Source organism: Cydia fagiglandana, chromosome 17 (genome assembly GCF_963556715.1).
Source record: "Cydia fagiglandana chromosome 17, ilCydFagi1.1, whole genome shotgun sequence".
Classification (NCBI taxonomy): Eukaryota; Metazoa; Arthropoda; class Insecta; order Lepidoptera; family Tortricidae; genus Cydia; species Cydia fagiglandana.
This window is the reverse complement of record NC_085948.1, coordinates 14,513,175-14,531,788: the sequence shown is the minus strand read 5'-3', so window position 1 is coordinate 14,531,788 and position 18,614 is coordinate 14,513,175. Positions and strand designations below refer to the sequence as shown.

At 38.2% G+C, this 18,614-nt stretch overlaps 1 protein-coding gene across 3 annotated transcripts; it reads right to left on the bottom strand.

The window, feature by feature from the left end:
* Nucleotides 1-107: 107 nt before the first annotated feature.
* Nucleotides 108-18,192, bottom strand: LOC134672587 (SET domain-containing protein SmydA-8). 3 transcript variants are annotated; one of them, XM_063530534.1, is made up of 6 exons: nucleotides 18,097-18,192; nucleotides 12,986-13,025; nucleotides 10,538-10,722; nucleotides 2,333-2,458; nucleotides 1,607-1,729; nucleotides 109-1,329 (listed from the first exon to the last, which is right to left on the bottom strand). In XM_063530534.1, the coding sequence occupies exons 2-6, from the start codon at nucleotides 13,019-13,021 to the stop codon at nucleotides 237-239; spliced, it is 1,563 nt and encodes a 520-aa protein (XP_063386604.1). In that variant the 5' UTR covers nucleotides 13,022-13,025; nucleotides 18,097-18,192; the 3' UTR covers nucleotides 109-236. The 3 variants fall into 3 exon arrangements, with proteins under 3 accessions (XP_063386603.1, XP_063386604.1, XP_063386605.1); XM_063530533.1 differs by lacking the exons at nucleotides 12,986-13,025; nucleotides 18,097-18,192 and adding an exon at nucleotides 12,644-12,770 and having other exon boundaries at nucleotides 108-1,329; XM_063530535.1 differs by lacking the exon at nucleotides 12,986-13,025.
* Between the last annotated feature and the right edge of the window lie 422 nt (nucleotides 18,193-18,614).

The following is an 18,614-nucleotide window of genomic DNA, read 5'->3' as shown; positions in this document are numbered from 1 at the left end:
TGGTCTAACTCTACTTGAAGTCTTAAAGTTGAAAAGTTTTGGCCATAAATGGTCGCAACCGTTGGAATAAAAATAGCTTAACTAAAATCAGAAACAAGTTCTTTAAAAATATAGTTTATGATTACAAAATGTAGATATAAGAAAATGTGAACAAAGAAACAACTGTGATATTTAAAGATAAGGTAACAAACTATTATAAAAATATTACTAATGAAAGCAAAAACCAATAAACAAAATCAAACGTTAATCTTCTTTTTCTTACAATATTTATCAAAATCCTTTTTGCTCTCAGTAATGACAGCAAACAACTTTTTTCCGGCCATTTCTTCCATGTCATCTTTCAATGAGTCTAATGCTGCGTTAATAGCAGTTTTAGCTTCTGAAATAAGTGGTTTCAAATCGTCCAAAGGTTTTCCTTCACTGTTGGCTTTCTTGACAATCATAACTAAGGCAGAATGTAATTCATGTTGCAAGACAGCCATGTACAAACTCAGTCTAGCGTTACCTGGATCTAGTTTTATGGTAATATCAATGAGATCCTTGCACATTTTGATTTTTCTATTCAAAATTTCATCTGAAGTGTAACCCTCTTGTCGACCATACAGCTGTAATAAGGAGTGCTTTATCGAATATAAGTGATAGTGATTTGGATGCAGAAACATTGACAACCTGCAAAGCAAATCTTCCAACATCTGTATTGTTCCTCCCATCATTTCAACAGCCTCTATTTCTTCAGCCATTTGTGATATTAACATTAGCACTTGTGATCCATTAACTTTTACTGAGCATTTATTACAAGCCCAATCAGTTTCATCATCTAATGGGTCTTCAGGCAAATGTATTCCGTCGCAGATACTATCTCCATCTCCTAGACATTTCATAGCACTGATGTACGTTCCAAGTTCAGTTGGATCAGCACATCTTTCACACCGACAGGCAAAATATTTGGTATCCTTCAAATGCTCTCTCCTCGCTTGTGTTCCCCATAAAGCGTGGCTGTACATTGTTGTTATATGATTCCCTTTCAACACTGGAACCACAACTTTGACAGTGATTTTAAAGAAATCATTCCTATCTTTAGTCCCGTGACTAAAGGTATGTTTTGTGTTTGGTATGCAACTATGTTCCATGATGCAAGTGTTAGTGTATAGTGCAAGTAGCTCAGTACCCTCCAGCAGGCGAATTTCGAGTGCATTAGTGTCAATAATGCCACAGAATACGTGAAGGTGTTCTGCTGACATTTCTGGAAAATATTTCTGCTTCGTCTCCTCGTCAAGCTTATTGATGAAGTTGTTCATGAGGTACTCTACGATGAACTCGTTAGCTTCACTGAAATAAAGAAATATATTTGTGATTATTTAACCACTTAAGGGTAACATTCCATTTCTGACCGCAGCTGCACTACTGGTCCGAACGCGTCGGTGTTATTGACAATTTCCATCATAATATGAATGGTAGTGCAAGTGCAGCTGTCATTGGAAATGGACTGTCATCTAATATATTGATCTTTTGTATTTGTAATTATTGAACAATTATATACCACACAGCACTATTTTCAGCGTTAAGGTGGTATTTAATATTTCTTTTCATTGAATTAGCGACTCACTCGTAAGCTTCTGTTCCCGGGGAACGGCACTCCATATGCGACTGCATTTCTGACAGCTTCATCCACAGTTCAGGTGCAGTCGACTGCAGCAGCGCGCATCGTAGAGGCAGGAGAGCGTCATGCCTGGAAAATATTTAACAATGATTCAGGCTGGTATTTAAAATAAATCTTAAACAATTCTCTTTGTCTTAAACATAATTGACCAATGATCTTGGGAAAGTCGAAGACTACGCTTGATAAGGGCGGCTGCAAGGGTTAAAGTATGGCTGCAATGATTCATCATCATCAACATATCAGCTCACTGCTGGACATAGGTCTCTCTTCGCGTACGCCACTTGTCCTAATGTCATCCAGATCATCTTAAAATCATTTGAGAGAACTAGCAAGGATGCTTTGATACAGTGAGCTGCAAAAGTGCATATGCACTTCATGAATGAACTCCATCCTCCAAAGTATGCACTTTTGCAGCTGTGTCAGGCGTGGCTCACTCTGCGATTTCATTGCGATTTGCTACAGGTAGCTAAACGTACTCGTACATCCGTTCCACACCAATTTTGGTGGCTAGCCATAAGCCGCACTCGGCGCTGTCGCCACCTAGCAGCCATGCCTGCCCTGATCGTAACAGACGCGTTTTGTTATGAGAGTGAGTCTTCTGTACCTAGTACTTTTATTTATTCTGTGGCTGTGTACAGTGTCCAGTACAGTTTCAAAATTAAGCTGTCTTACCTGTAATAATCAGGCATATTGTCCAGTACACATTCGGGCCGCGTACTAAGTATGACGCACTCGGCTCCGTGGTGTCTCGGGTCTGTCAGTCCTGGACAGTTACCACTGCACACTGGCCAGCCACATCTGGAAAGGGACAAAAAATTTAAATCTCTGTACGCCAGAAACGTCTAAAATCGTCACTATAGTTTTCGCATCATCCTATCATTTCAACATCATAATCTCGAGTTCTCTCAGCTGGCTCAAGGGAGCTTGGAGTTGCCTTGGCAACTAATGTCAAGAATTGGCGTTAGCACTTGGCGACTGTTATCTGACCTTCCAACCCAGAGGGGAAACTAGGCATTATTGGGATTAGTCTGGTTTTCTGGCGATGTTTTCCTTCACCGTAAAGTTACTGGAAAAGAATATGATTTATCGTACCCACATATTTAAGTTCCGTAAAATTCATTGGTGCCCACAGCCTCAATAATGCTTAATCATCATCATCATTCAATTCAAGAGCTGGGGCTGGGGTGCAGCGTGATGAAGTTGTCTCCAGGTATCCACCTTATAATGCTTAATAAGTAGTAAAAAAAGAGATGGAAGATATCTGAGCCCCCTTCCCATCTCAAAACCATTGCTAGGTTGCCTGGGGCCCTCCGCCCGGGCCTTGTAGGCCTAGGGGGAAGTCCAGCCTCACTACATAAAACAAAAATATACCTACCTACACGGACTGCTAAAATTATTATTTCCTAAGCTTTGTCTTAGCCATAATATTTAGAGAAAATATTATTTTCTTCTTTTAGGACCAGAAAGTAATTGACGTTCAATATTTCGATCTGTATTATTACTTTGAAATCATTTCAAAAACAAAACAAAGCTTCCTTGAAACAAAAACCGGCCAAGTGCGAGTCGGACTCGCGCACCAAGGGTTCCGTAACTTCCGTAACATCAGGCAAAAACGGAAAAAAAAATCACGTTTTTTGTATGGAAGCACCGCTTAAATTATACAACAGAAATACATCATCTGTGAAAATTTTCAACTGCCTAGTTATCACGGTTCATGAGATACAGCCCGGTGACAGACAGACGGACGGACAGACAGACGGACACTCGGACAGACGGACAGCGGAGTCTTAGTAATAGGTTCTCGTGTTTACACTTTTGGGTACGGAACCCTAAAAATGATTAATAATTCAAAACAGCGAATCCTACGCAAAATGGAATTTGTTATGTAAAATTGCTAAATCCAATTATTTGAACTTCTCTTGCAAATCCAAGAACGATTTGAAAAATAAAATGGTTTAAGCATTTCAATGTTTAGAAACAAAAGATGAACAAGGTAGGATTACTTGAAGTAAGCACGTCTAATAGGTAAAATAATAAAAACCGGAGTCGCCCACTGAGGGTTCTATACTTTTTAGTATTTGTTGTTATAGCGGCAATATACAGTATAATATAAAATATACAAGCACTTAATAGCATACTGACAAACTAGTAGACACAGGTAGATTATTATATTGTATGACATAATTTGGTCCTCAAAAGCAGTACCTATTTACCTACTAAAAGCTCAAGAGTTTTAACTTATGAAACCTTATAAAAATTCGTCGCTCAAAAACGTGTAAATGAAATAAAATTGTAGTCGACCAGCACTTGACCTGGATGTTATTGCACTGGCGTAGTAAGAGCCAGCGAGTCGAATGCTCAAGCCATCTACCTAATATAGGTAAATTATAGATAAATGCAAAAAACAGGCTTTTGCTCAATATCGAAGTAAGTAAACAATAAGTATACAATTGAGAAACACAGAACACATTCATATCATATTCTGCGCCAGAAAATGTCGAGATTTCCCGCAGCCGACCAGAGATCAGACTCGTATTTAAAATAACATTTTACACCCCTATTCATAAACGCACTACAAAACCTCTAATAATCGTTTGTCTTTATCAGTCATTTTGACTTATGTATTTGTATGAAAGGGATAAAACATAATTTAACTAAATCAGGCCGGAAAAGTATTATCAATAAGGGGGTAATACTCTACAGTGTCTCGCCAAGCAATTGGTAACTTTACCGCCTTGTTGAGTGTTGGGCTGGATGCCCATTAACCTCCACTAGACTGCTCTATGAAAGTTTGTAGCAACTATAGCTACGTTTTTTTAAGCTTGTGGCTTTTTAAATACGAATGAGTCTATAGGAGAGTTAATTCAGAGAATGGGGGCACGTTCTTGTTTTATGTAGGTTAGTCACAAAAGACACGTTAGACCAGAAAGGGGCCCACGGATTACCAGTCCGCCGGATGATATCGGCCCCTCAGTTAGAAGCAAAATTTAACAGCTCCTATATAAGAACTGACAGGGCTGATATCGTCCGACGTACAGGGCTATAACCGCGAAAATCGAAGTTCGCAAATTGCGGGGATTTTTCTCTGACACTCTAATTACGCCTTCGTTGGAGTAAAAGAGAAAGATCCCCGCAATGTGCGAATTTCAGTTTTCGCGGTAGCTGCTCTGGTAATCTCTGGGCCCCTTTAGACAGAGTAATATATGTCACTACGTCCGGGTCTAGTTACAAATTTTTGTTATAATAAAGTGTACATAATTACACTTACATGCCGTACTGTTTCTTAGATAATTGGTATATTTAAGAGCCTTTCAACGTGCACACTAGCGCCACAGCTAAATAATCGTGATTATTTAAATTTAACGAAAGATATTGAAAAAAGGGGGCGGCTACGTACTGTATTGTGTATTTAAGTACCTTTTGAATACATCAGACTAGTTTTTATGTTGCTGGATTCGTCAATCTATGCGTCCAAAGTTAAAACGGCCGTTTTTGTTTTGAGTTCCTAGATCGACGAAACCAGCAACACAAAAACTAGTTTGATGTATTCAAAAGGTACTTAAATACACAACACAGTACGTAGCGGCCCCCTTTTTTCAATGTCTTTCGTTAAATTTAAATAACCACGATTATTTAGCTGTGGCGCTAGTGTGCACGTTGAAGGGCTCTTAAAGGCATCGTAATATCTAAATATCGAATCAGAAATGAGGAGATCCGTAAACGAACTAATAAAGTCACCGACATAGCCCACCGGATTAGCAAGCTGAAGCAGGCCACATTGCGCGCAGAGAAGATGGCCGATGGGGTCGAAAAGTGCTCGAGTGGAGACCACGGAGCAAGCAAGCGCAGCGTAGGACGTCCACCCACAAGATGGACGGACGTACGACCTTATCAAGCCCGCCGGAAGACGCTGGATGCGGGTCGCTTCCAACCGGTACGAATGTAGGTCCAAGAGGGAGGCCTATCTTCAGCAGTGGACGTCCTATGGCTGAGATGATGAATATCTAAATAATATACAACGTACACAAAACAAAATTAATGACAGATCCGAAAACCCTTATCAACCTCGATTTAATCTGTACGTTCATTGTTTTCTAACACAATATAATGAAGTGAACTAAATCTCATTCATTTCGCTCGTCTGGGGCCTTACCATGATGTCTTTATTGCGATTCTGTTTAGGACCTAAACTGATTTGCTAAAGGACGGAGCTATACAGGGTGGAAAGGCACGACGATCCTTCCCGGAAGTATTAGGTCGTTTAAGTGATACAGAGCAGATTGGTAATGGTAAGAATCGTTAATTGAGTAAAAAATAAAAATACCAAATTTTCTACTTTTTAACTGTGGTGATAACCCTATAGCATGTGCACATGACGGCTAGGTTAAGGATCTCCGTCGGGAAAGCTCGGGACTTTACGCTTTTCTCCGATCGTTGACAGAATCGCAATGATGTATGAATGACGCATAAATGACAAATAAATCAAATGAATGCAAATATATTACAAACAATTTTATTACTTCCTTAGATAATTACTTTTTGCCAATATTTAACACTATCTTCTCTTCACATACAGTTTTCAAATGTACCTCCGTGTCTTATAATGTACGCCGCAGCCCGCACCCGAGCCCGCGCACATTGCCCACATGTCATTCCATTGAAGAAGAAAGAGAAGAGTTTTGTAGTAGATATTTGATAATGTTCCTCATTTTTCCTCCGCAGATTGTCAAAAGCAGCAATTAGCCTTTAATGTCTCATTTCGTCCGCAGTTTCACATTCCGTTTGGTACACATACTTTTACACAGTCCCACAAATTTAAATAACCACGAGCATCTAACAACGGTATTTTTATTTGAAGAATATGACATTAGATAAGTAAAGTTCAATGACAATTAAGTAATTTTTATTATTCATTTTATACAATCATAATATTACACATCATTAATGACAATTTAATTTCAAACATCAGACATCTTGTCCAAAGAGCATATAATCACTACGTTTTAAGAGTCGGCACTCTCGAACAATCCTCGAACCGAATTATGAACGTACATATCCCAACACACCAAATACAGGCTTAAAGATCTCGCATCCAGGCCATAATTGTTAAAAAAAGAAAAACCACACAATACTACCAACACAAAAAAAACAACGCTAGGGCTCGACACTTCCAGTACCTACTGTTTATCGATATCGATAAATGTGCGATACGTGCTGCTGTATTTACCTACTGTACTACCTATTAATAAAATAAAAGAACATTATATATATAAACAATTTTATTTTACATGATAAAAATAACATAGTTTATTATTCAAGTAGGCATATTACAATATGCTGAATTCGCGCGCATTCTTTTTTAATCTGGTCCCTTTTTATTGAAGGCACTGGATGGAGAATGATTTCCACAAATGAACTTGTTTCCATTCAGCTTTTGAATAGGTAAATAAATACGCCAAATCCTCATTTCCTTTTCCTCAGCTTTGCCCATAATCGACATCTGAAATAAAGAGATTATCGATAAAATTGGTCGTACACTATTCGTGTCATAAGTTACTTAGTTTTTTACTTAAAAATACTTTATTCACAAAATATTTTCGTTTTAATCATGGATTGTACACGACTAAAACTAATTAAATTAGTAACTGTTAACGACTCAAAGTAAAAAATGAAAATATTGCATACAAACATCAGTTTACCGACCTGTTCGGATCAAGTTGGAAATTTGGCCAAAAATGCGTCAGTAGTTAGTCTTCTTACACACCCACTACAAACTTCACATTTCCTTAAAGATTTGGCCCCCATTTAAATAACAGCTAAAGTTATTTTACCAATTACAATAAAAAATAACCACGTATTTTCACGTTCACGACAATTCAAATGACGTTTGACGTTTTACTACCAATCATACCAACCTAAAGAAAAGTAAGTATAATACGTCTATGTTAAAAGCAAGTATGGTATGTGCCACCAAAATGCAACAGCAGTCATTTTAATTCGATAAGATTATTTCTATGCCTCAATGTTGGTAACAAGGGCTTTCATAATTTATCAAAGTATGGGGTGTCGATGTGATCTTGTCTACCTATTTCCTGCCACGCAAGAAGGTTTGTTAGTTAGGTATTTAAGAAGTACCTATTTATTCTTGGTGTATTCTTAGTAGATATTTCATTTTTGCAAATTCATTTGGTCTATCAAACCCCACCTACTTGTATTTTTTTATTATTTTAGATAGTTTCCAATTTTTCGAAAATAATTTTGTGAAACGTGTTAAGAAACTAAAACCTTTTTATCAGTCAAGGAAACCAGAGATATTTATAAGACGATTGCGTACTTTTGAGTGGTTGTCAATGTCACAATTTAAACTGTCGTTGTAAACAATGTTGTGGTTAGTATTATTAATATTAAGGAATAACATAACTACTTCATTCAAGTATTGAACAAGTGCAACCACTAAGAAAGCGAAAATCCTGCAACGATTCTTACCGTGTTGTAAGCAGACCTAAGAATAGTTGGATGGCAACAAATTAGTACAATTTCCTGTCGTATACAGATTGTTTACTAGTAAGTTCATTGACCTTGTCACCTGTTAGGGTTAGAACAAAGTAGTTTTTTGTATGGATGTTTAAAAGGCCATAATTTAGAAACGGTTGCCCATATTAACATAGTTTCTATGGAGAAAATGTAGAGCTTAGGCTAAACAATCCGCCTTTTGTGGAAAGGATCGTCGTGCCTTTCCACCCTGTATAAGTCGCATAACTCCGTCCCTTAGAAGCGCTGGTGGCCTAGCGATAAGAGCGTGCGACTTGCAATCCGGAGGTCGCGGGTTCAAACCCCGGCTCGTACCAATGAGTTTTTCGGAACTTAAGTACGAAATATCATTTGATATTTACTAGTCGCTTTTCGGTGAAGGAAAATATCGTGAGGAAACCGGACTAATCCCAATAAGGCCTTGTTTCCACTCTGGGTTGGAAGGTCAGATGGTAGTCGCTTTCGTAAAACTAGTGCCTACGTCAAAGCATGGGATTAGTTGTCAAGCGGACCCCAGGCTCCTATGTGAGCCGTGGCAAAATGCCGGGATAACGCGAGGAAGAAGAAGAACTCCGTCCCTTAGCAAATTAGTTTAGATCCTAAACAAAATCGCAATAGACATTATGGTAAGACGCCTGACCTTCATAAACGATTATTATTCGTAGTATTATTTATTTTATTTACATGTTTAACATAAACAAGAGTTGATTGACATCAGCATTGACAATGTCTGCATAGTTTTGTCAGGTTTTGTATTCAATTTAGTATTCAGATAACTTCGTTTGCATTGAAATGCGATATTAATTTTTCCTTGGAATCCCTGCCAGACGGAGGATTAGAATTAAAATTATGAATAACTAGCAACCCGTCTCGGTTTCGCACAAAACCTTAACAAATTCTACATCTAGACCTGTAAGCTAAATTAGGGTTCAGTACCCAAAGGGTATAAGGTCATAGAAAATTACATGTCGGACGCGTTGGCTCGGGCCCGGCCCGGTCTAGCGTTAGTCATCCTTAATGTAGTTTAAATTCAACCAAGATCTTTCTCAAGAATCACTCTATTGATAAGATGAGAACCGCATGAAAATCCGTTGTAATATGCGCTGGGATGGAGTTTAACATAAACTGTGATACCTACTTTACGAGTACTATGATTTATGATGACATTACTTCCCCCTATGCGTATAATGCTTACCTATATACATACGTAGGTATATACTGTTAATCTACGTGCTTTTGAGAGGAAATCCCTTATCTGGCGGAGAGGTGATTTATCTGTTTATTAATATGTAAATCGCTTAATATCTACTACGTGGTCTACTACATACTACGTGTGGATATTATGTGCATTTGCCTATCACACTGTTCAGTAGTTTTTGAGCTTATCGCGAGGATACAGACATATAAACTCAGGGGCAGGGCTGATCATGTCATGTCCCGTCAAAAATGCATTCCCATTCCGCCAAAAAAAGGCCTGATCATGTTAAAAAACAAACAGTCAATACTTTTGCTATGTTTGTGTGCGTTATTAAGATATTACTTAATTTTTTTGTGAGCGTAATAGGTAGCGCGTATTTAAAAAATTGCTTATTACACCACCACCGACTTGCTGACTGCCTACGTATACTGCCAATCCCTAAAGAAATACTTAATCAGTTTTTCTTATTTTGGACAAACATCGTAAACTAAGTTACGCTACGCCGCTATATTGGCTATCTTCAGGGAATAAATGAAACTGGGTCATTTTGTACAGGATATATGTACTTAACAAACTGCTCATTTCATTATTGGGTCATAAATTTTTAGAACTGGTGCGACATGGTGGAGGCGGATCTGTGCGAACTTTGAGTCAACAATTGGCGAGAGGTCAGGACCGAGAAAAGTGGCGCTGTCTTGTGTCGGAGACTCGGAGGCCAAGTCTAATTTTGGGTCGCTGAGCCAATGGCGTAAGTAAGTAAGTATTAATGTATGGACCATATGTTGTCTTTAATAAAGAAATTTTAATAAAAATTAAGTTAATGTGATTTCCTATGGACATAATTTGAATAAACGTTAAAACCCGTTTACAAAGTAAAGGGGCCCACAGATTACCAGTTCGCCGGACGATATCATCAGCCTGTCAGTTGTTCGGAGCTGTAAAAAATTAGCTTTTAACTGACAGGCCGATATCGTCCGGCGGACTGATAATCAGTGGGCCCCTTAAGTAATATTTGTACCTAAAGGTACATTAGTAAAAGAAATGCCAACAGCAATGCAAACTATATTTTAGCTTCCAGGTATTTAGCTAAAGATAGTTTATTTTTCAAGTAGGCATATTACAATGCACTAGAGAAAAAAGAGATTTACTTAGAGCATCTCTCTCCAACATCAGTAGGTACGGGCTTGTAACACCCCACACACGGCATGGTGGCCTCAGGGACAACGGTGGCCTTGGGGCCAAAGACCAGGGGTCGTTCGGTGAGGACCAGGTCCCCAGGGGCCAGATCGCGGGCCGCGATGAGGTAGCGCCCGAGCTCTTCTGAGGTGCGAGCCTGAAAGTTCAAAAATAGAGTTGAATAAAGGTGACAGTCCATTTCCAACGACAGCTGCAATACTGTTCATTTTACTATGGAAATTGACAATGACAGCGACAGTACCGGTAGTGCAGCTGCGGTTAGAAATGGAATGTTACCATAAGTGTAAAAAAATTACACACCTAGCAAATCTCAAGATTCCCCTTTTCGAACCACTCACTATGCTCGCGGTTAAATTTTGGAATCTTGGGCTTGCTCGAGTAAATATATTTAGCGAGATTGTTTCCCAAATCGTTCTAGAATTCTAAAGCAGCATACAAATTTGAATAATTTGTTGTATTGATATTATCACCAGGAGTTAAGAAGTAACAACAACTTTGCCCCCTTTTAAATTAAATAACTATTTAAATTCCGTACGCCGCTTTAGAATTCTAGAATGATTTGGATAAACTTGTCACTTCACTAAATATTAAAATCCAGAGGAAAAACCATCGCGTATATGGTACGGACTATTACAGTAATTATATACGCATTTAATAAGACGTTGCAACACTCAACTTTGTTCTGGGCCCAAGTGCTGAACAAAATCGACGATCTCCTTTATTCTGTCATAAAACAGCGTCACAAGATATCCAGTCATGCGTTCAAAATTGGGCGTCGGGATCGTTTGACCTGACTTTTCCTGACCTTTCTAACATGTACATTACCTACTAAACTTATTCTCTACTAGGTATTATTGACTGTAAGTCATTTGAACTTCGCCGTTAGTCAGAACCCCTGTTTTTCGGTCAGGTGAAAGGTCAAAAAGTCGAATAAAGGCATCCGGCTCGATTCGGGAAATGAATTAGGGACTCACTAGATATGAAATAGTAAAGATATGTGACGTTTCACTGCAAAAGGTACCTTATGGCGGCTGGTGCCGCGATTCGGGAAATGATTTAGAGATTCACTAGATATGAAATAGTAAAGATATGTGACGTTCCACGGAAAAAAGGTACCTTATGGCGGCCGGCACTTACGTCGCATAGCGCCGCAAAAATATTGGAGCGGCGTTAATAATAGCGTAAGCGCCACTGCCATAAGGTACCTTTACCTGTGGGACGTAATATATCTTTACTATATCGTATCTAGTTAATCTCTAATTCATTTCCCGAATCGCGCCGTTGGTCTGATAAAAGATGCCGCTGTAAATCGCTTTGAAGTTATTTTGTAATTAAACAAACTTATCGGGTTACTAAGCTTACAGAAACTCTTTAAAGTTATTTAATTAACAACGCTTCATTTAGGTTAAGTACCTAAGTAATATGAAAAAAAAAACAATTAAAAACAAAATAGGCAATTAAAAAGTTCCTTAAGAACAAAATAAACGCGTATTCTGTGGCGTATTCTCGCTCATGACATTACAGTTTTAGTTTACCTACTTAGGTACTGACATTTGTTTTAGGTAGTAATACAGTCATATTACTGCTATGCATAGTTCGTTTTTTTAGCATTAGAAAAAAGGTAAACTATCTTGCCATGTTTTTTTATAATAATTGAAAAACACTCGAATAATAAGAGTGTATAGGTAGAATACATACATACATATAATCACGCCTATTTCCCGGAGGGGTAGGCAGAGACCACGGATAGGTAGAATAGTTATACTTAAGTCAATATAATTAGTCACTTTTTCAAACAGCGTTTTTCAATAAAAAACGTGAAGATTGACTATCTAACCTATCCTAATGCTACAATAACGAAGTAGGTAGGTATAGATAGTCATTATAAAGATACAAATCACAGCAGAAGAATAATTATCTAATTACATAGGTATTAAAATTTTTTGTTTCTATTTTACATTAAATTAATTTAATTAAATTACTTTTACGCTAACTACCTATGTTTATGTAATCTACATTTTTCAAAATAGTAATAAAAATAATTAAAAATGACATACATGTTCGTAGCAAACGTTCTTCTCATCTATCAGCCGTAACATTGCTATTGCACTACTGTTCATCGACACTTGTTACGTATTTAATTGCATCCCGATCGAATTAGTATTTATAGGTTTTATACTTATCATTTTATTTTTCTAACACTCAGCGACATCTTGCGGCGACGTGTGAACTTAATAAAGCCCGCCCTCTATTGGTCAAATATTAAACTACTAAGCCTTGAAGCTCCTTCATGCACAGTTCGGTTTTCACCGTTCCTAAGTGTCGTAAGTAGTGTCACTAGAATTGTATAGATGGCGTGCAGAATAACAAAATAAGTATTGTAATTTTAATTTACTTACCTCAAAGACGTCGCTGGTGCCATTTTCTAGCCCCATGTTGCTGAAAAATTAATTAAATGCATTAACATAATTTTTACCCTATTGCGGGTAGGCTTAGCTAAGCCTACTTAATAAGTACCTACTGTTATTATAAGGCGGATTATATTAGACCAACATCTAAACCACATTTTACTGGCCATGCCAACAATATTTGAAACCAAAGTGAAAAGGTTAAGGCAGCCGTATCACTTTGGCACGTATCGAATAGGGGCCAAGTTTACTGCTAATAAATTCAAATGTTGTCCCAATCAGCCAACTAAACCACAGAATAATTAATAGTACTACCGTACAGAAAGAACGCTTCCTGCAAAACCGAAGTTTGACAGCGGTTCAGGGTCGAATCATGCTGTCCCTTTCTAATATATGGCACTATCCCTTTCGGCTATTTAGGGTTGTCAAAAATCAAGTGATTATCTTATCTGTGGTCGTGCACGCAAAAGGAAGTCAAGTGGTGCCAACCCTAATAATTGCTCGGAGCAATGCTGCGCCGAGCGGAGCCGAGTTTGACCGAAGTCAGGAGTTTCGCACCCCTAACTAAACGCAAAGTGATAAATCGCTAGTTGGCATCGTTCCTTCGCAAATATGTCAAGGTTTACTGATGCACTTCAAAATATCGTACCTTTATACTATAATCATACCTTTATACGAGTTTGAGTAAGTAACTAATGCCGAGCTTTTAATCTCCTCACCGAATGGCAGGGATGCCAACTTAGTGGTTTTACCACTAAATTTAGGGGGAAATAAACCAGCTAGGGGTTTAATTAGGGGCTGAATATTTTTAGTGGTTTTTTTAGGGTTTTTTTTTACAGTAGAAAAGTGCGGCAAATTTGAAAAAAATGTAGGTGCGAAGGGATATCGTCTCATATAAAATTTGAATTTCGCGCCTTTTTCTACTGACAAGATTTTCTTGATCATCTATATATAACGTTCATATGTATGATCATTAAAATGTCGGAACAGGTTGAAAATCATAATAATGTTCTAAATTTGGAAAATCTATAATAAATTATTTTATTTTTTATTTAGTGGGTTTTCCAAAATAATTACAGTTTTAGGGGTTTTTTAAGTTGAGCTCAGCGGTAAAAAAACCGGGCAAGTGCGAGTCGGACTCGCGCACGAAGGGTTCCGTACCATAATGCAAAAAAAAAAACAAAAAAAAGCAAAAAAAAAAAACGGTCACCCATCCAAGTACTGACCACTCCCGACGTTGCTTAACTTTGGTCAAAAATCACGTTTGTTGTATGGGAGCCCCATTTAAATCTTTATTTTTTCTGTTTTTAGTATTTGTTGTTATAGCGGCAACAGAAATACATCATCTGTGAAAATTTCAACTGTCTAGCTATCACGGTTCGTGAGATACAGCCTGGTGACAGACGGACGGACGGACAGAGAAGTCTTAGTAATAGGGTCCCGTTTTACCCTTTGGGTACGGAACCCTAAAAATTGGAGTGGCGAATGGACTAGTATGAAATGAGATCGATATCAGTAATACGTACACGTATCAAGAGGTCTTATACAGGTGGTCTGGTGCTTATACTCGGTAATTAGGGTTCCGTACCCAAAGGGTAAAACGGGACCCTATTACTAAGACTTCGCTGTCCGTCCGTCCGTCCGTCCGTCCGTCCGTCCGTCTGTCACCAGGCTGTATCTCACGAACCGTGATAGCTAGACAGCTGAAATTTTCACAGATGATGTATTTCTGTTGCCGCTATAACAACAAATACTAAAAACAGAATAAAATAAAGATTTAAATGGGGCTCCCATACAACAAACGTGATTTTTGACCAAAGTTAAGCAACGTCGGGAGGGGTCAGTACTTGGATGGGTGACCGTTTTCTTTTTGCTTTTTTTTGTTTTTTTTTTGCATTATGGTACGGAACCCTTCGTGCGCGAGTCCGACTCGCACTTGTCTATATAAAGTAAGACAAGGTTTTCCTAAAGTCAGTAATTGCGGATACCTCGTATCTCTTTGAGAACTGTGCGGGATATAAGAGCTTTGATAATTTACTATTGCTAAACTCGATATACCACCATACCACTACCACACCACCATACCACACTATCACACTACCACACTACCACAATACCACACTACCATACCACTCGATATACGACCACTCTGTCAAGAGTGATACCGACGAAGAAGAAGAAGAAGAAGAAACTCGATATAGTGCTTGACAAAATAGTTTATAGTCAATGCTCAAATTAATTGTCAGTTTAGAGAGCTGATTAATTTGGTACTTTAATTTTGATATCAATTCGAAAATGGCCTCAGTAACTATGAATACGGTGCAGTTAGGACTTTTTAGAATTAACTGGTTTGGTATATTCTATTGAAAAGTCATTGAATGAAAGCTTAGGCGACTGTTGGAAATTAGACTGTATGATACCCCCGTAAAGTTCATTTCATAACTAATATTTTAATAATGTTTAAATGTTGGCGGGTGTTGAAAATGTAAATTTTATTTCCATAGGATTAGAGTCTACTTTCGAAAAATACTCATAATTCGAAAATACTACTAAATAGCGTAACGGCATTTTGGCATGCGCTTGCACAGGATTCAATGCCGGTCATTCAGTACAGTGAACTGTCAAAACATTGGCAGTATTCTTGACAGCCTTGAGTGCTACTAACATATGTTAGACGTTGCATAAATTAATTTATAAAGCATTAATAAGGTCATTGGTACGAATAAGTTTAATAAAACTTATTAGTATGAGTTAGGGTTTTCTACGCTTTTAATTTCCTGCTGACATCTTATAACATGAGCCTTTAAAGGCTAATTTTAGGGCCACTAAATAAATAAGTGCCCAATAATTTACTATGACCCAAACATGTATTATGCCATGTTATCCTTGGTAGCCTGTGCCAAGTAATAAAACATACACACTGAATGACCTACTGCCGTATTCAAACTTCAAGATATTCACAAGAGACGATACGTACTAGATCCATTCTAGATACGTTATAATTTAGATATCAACTAGTTCTCTTTTGCAGCGCAATTCGGGCAACCGATGTCACTTTTACGTTAGATAGAGTAAGATATCTATTAGATGTGAATTAGATCTCTAAGTCATATCCTGTGGAAATCGTTCAAGAGTATCTCTAGAATCGCGCAAATGTCAAATTTGACAGGTTAGATCTTAAACATATCGTATCTTGGTGATGTCTAAAAAATGTCTAATAGATGTCTATTTCATAATTCGAATCGGGCCCCTAATCTCACAAACTGCAGCTGAAACGCGTACTGAAATTCTGAACAGCTGGAATCTGGGAGAAACTCCGTTTCACAAAATACCTGCCCCAGAAATAGATGCGCTAAATCATTTTTAAACGGCACCATCGCGTAGTACGCGCGTACGGGAAATGAGGTGAGTAAAGTTGTATTGTTTGACAAGGAAGTAGGAATCTGATTCAGTTTTAAAATTGTATTTTTTTTTATTTAATTGATGTTAATTAGGAGACGTGTTTTGAAAAGATGTGGCCAGCCGAGTTTCTTGCCGGTCCCATATAGGGATACACTCTTCCAATTTAGGGGGGATTTAAATTTTCTCGGGCAGAGGTGTAGGTTTCAGAGGCGATGTAGCTTTATTTGACGTTCATAAGCGCATTGTAGCCTACTTGAAAAAGTGGCTGTGACATACACGGACAGACAGACAGACGGACAGACATGACGAATCCATAAGGGTTCCGTTTTTTTGCCATTTGGCTACGGAACCCTAAAAACTATCTTTATCTTTAACAACTTGTTTTGGGTTTGATCTTATTTTGATACGAATACGATTGAATATCGCTCACGCTGGTTGGTGCATGTGAAATAAAGTGAAAATCGAGCGTGAGATGGACAATGGGCACCAATTAAGAGCCAAGTCGATCGTCAAGGTCGTATCAAAATCATATCAAATTGTTACATTTGAATCAACCTCAAGGAGCACTCCCCTTAATAATTGATATACACGTAACACTACTGTATATGTATATATCAATTATATCACTGCTCAGAGCAGCAGCTCCCGACTGCTCTGAGCAGCAATTGACCATAAAGGAAAAATAATCATCATCTTCTTCGCGTTGTTCCGGCATATTGCACGGCTCATGGGAGCCTGGGATCCGCTTGGCAACTAATCCCACGTATTGGCGTAGGCACTAGTTTTTACGAAAACGACTGCCATCGGACCTTCCAATCCCAGAGGGTAAACTAGGTCTTATTGAGATTAGTCCGATTTCCTCACGATGCTTTCCTTCACCGAAAAGCTACTGGTAAATATTAAATGATATCCTGCAGATTCATTCATTCTTTTGTAATTATGCCTTCAGTCCAGTGGGACCATTTCGCCAGTATCAAGATATGATTTTATTAGCTCTTGTAAAGCGATAGCTGGACTTTAAAAGTAGCACGTGGACTACCAGCCGTTGACTCCAAAATGGTGGTTACCCACATTTCAAGATTAATTCTGCATTCAGTGTACACTACCACATTTAGTTTGCTGTATTTTATGCTATCGATATGACACTTTAAACGGTATCGTCTTGAGTCGACCCATTCGTTTTTCGTCAAGTTCTTAAATTAGTCCTATTCTGCTTTCGTCACCCATTCTACATTCGTCACAATCGTCGGTGGCTTTCAATGTGACGAATGCAGAATAGGACTAATTTAAGAACTTGACGAAAAACGAATGGGACGACCCAAGACAATATTAATGAGCAAAAAAACAAAGGATTTAATCACGAGGCGTGACTATCAAGATGGCGCTCGAACCGGAAATCCGCCTACACCCTACAAATATATAACTAAGAAACAATAAGCGGCTTTCCTAACAGATATGCTTGTCCCCGCCACTGATAGGTGACCTACATTAAACTTTAATCATTTATTTTTTTTACCATTAAAACCAACAAAGATGATTAATTTTAGTAACAAACCGACACTTCGCTTTGCGGCCACTTTCCACAATTCCACAAATACCACGACTATAAACTAAATTCCACGTTTTATAATCACAATAGTTGTATTACTCAAAAATAAACCTATCACGTTTCATTTCATCATATTAACGGATAAACTTACTTTTATAAGACACTAAACTGAATTCAAATTTAGAACGTCCAGTTTTCCACGATCCGCTTTTTTCATGGAATCGAGCGGCGCGCGCGCCGAGCTCTTTCAGACTACAACTCATTTTCCGAGCCCGTACCGAAACCATTTTTGTTATGTAATAGTGTGAACGGACTTTTGAATGCCAAATTTGATCATTGTTTAATGTTTATGGAGTTTTATTTTGTAATCTTATAACTAGGTAAATATAAAAATTAAGGGTATTACATGCTATTAGGCCATAGGTACCCGGTAAATGTACCTAGCACGCTGCTGGCGTTTCCCCTTTGCACGGCTAGCGAAATACGCTGGATTAAAAATTCGCCAGACCTGGGGTCGCCGCTTTTCTCTCGTAGGCGTTGACCTAATTTTCTAATCTTTTAGCATCAGCACACCAAGGCCCGCTGGTTTCTAAGGCTATTGGTACGAAATCGAAGGTCGGCTGCAGATTTGAGTATTTAACCCGTTTCAGTTTGGCGGCGTTTTCAGCA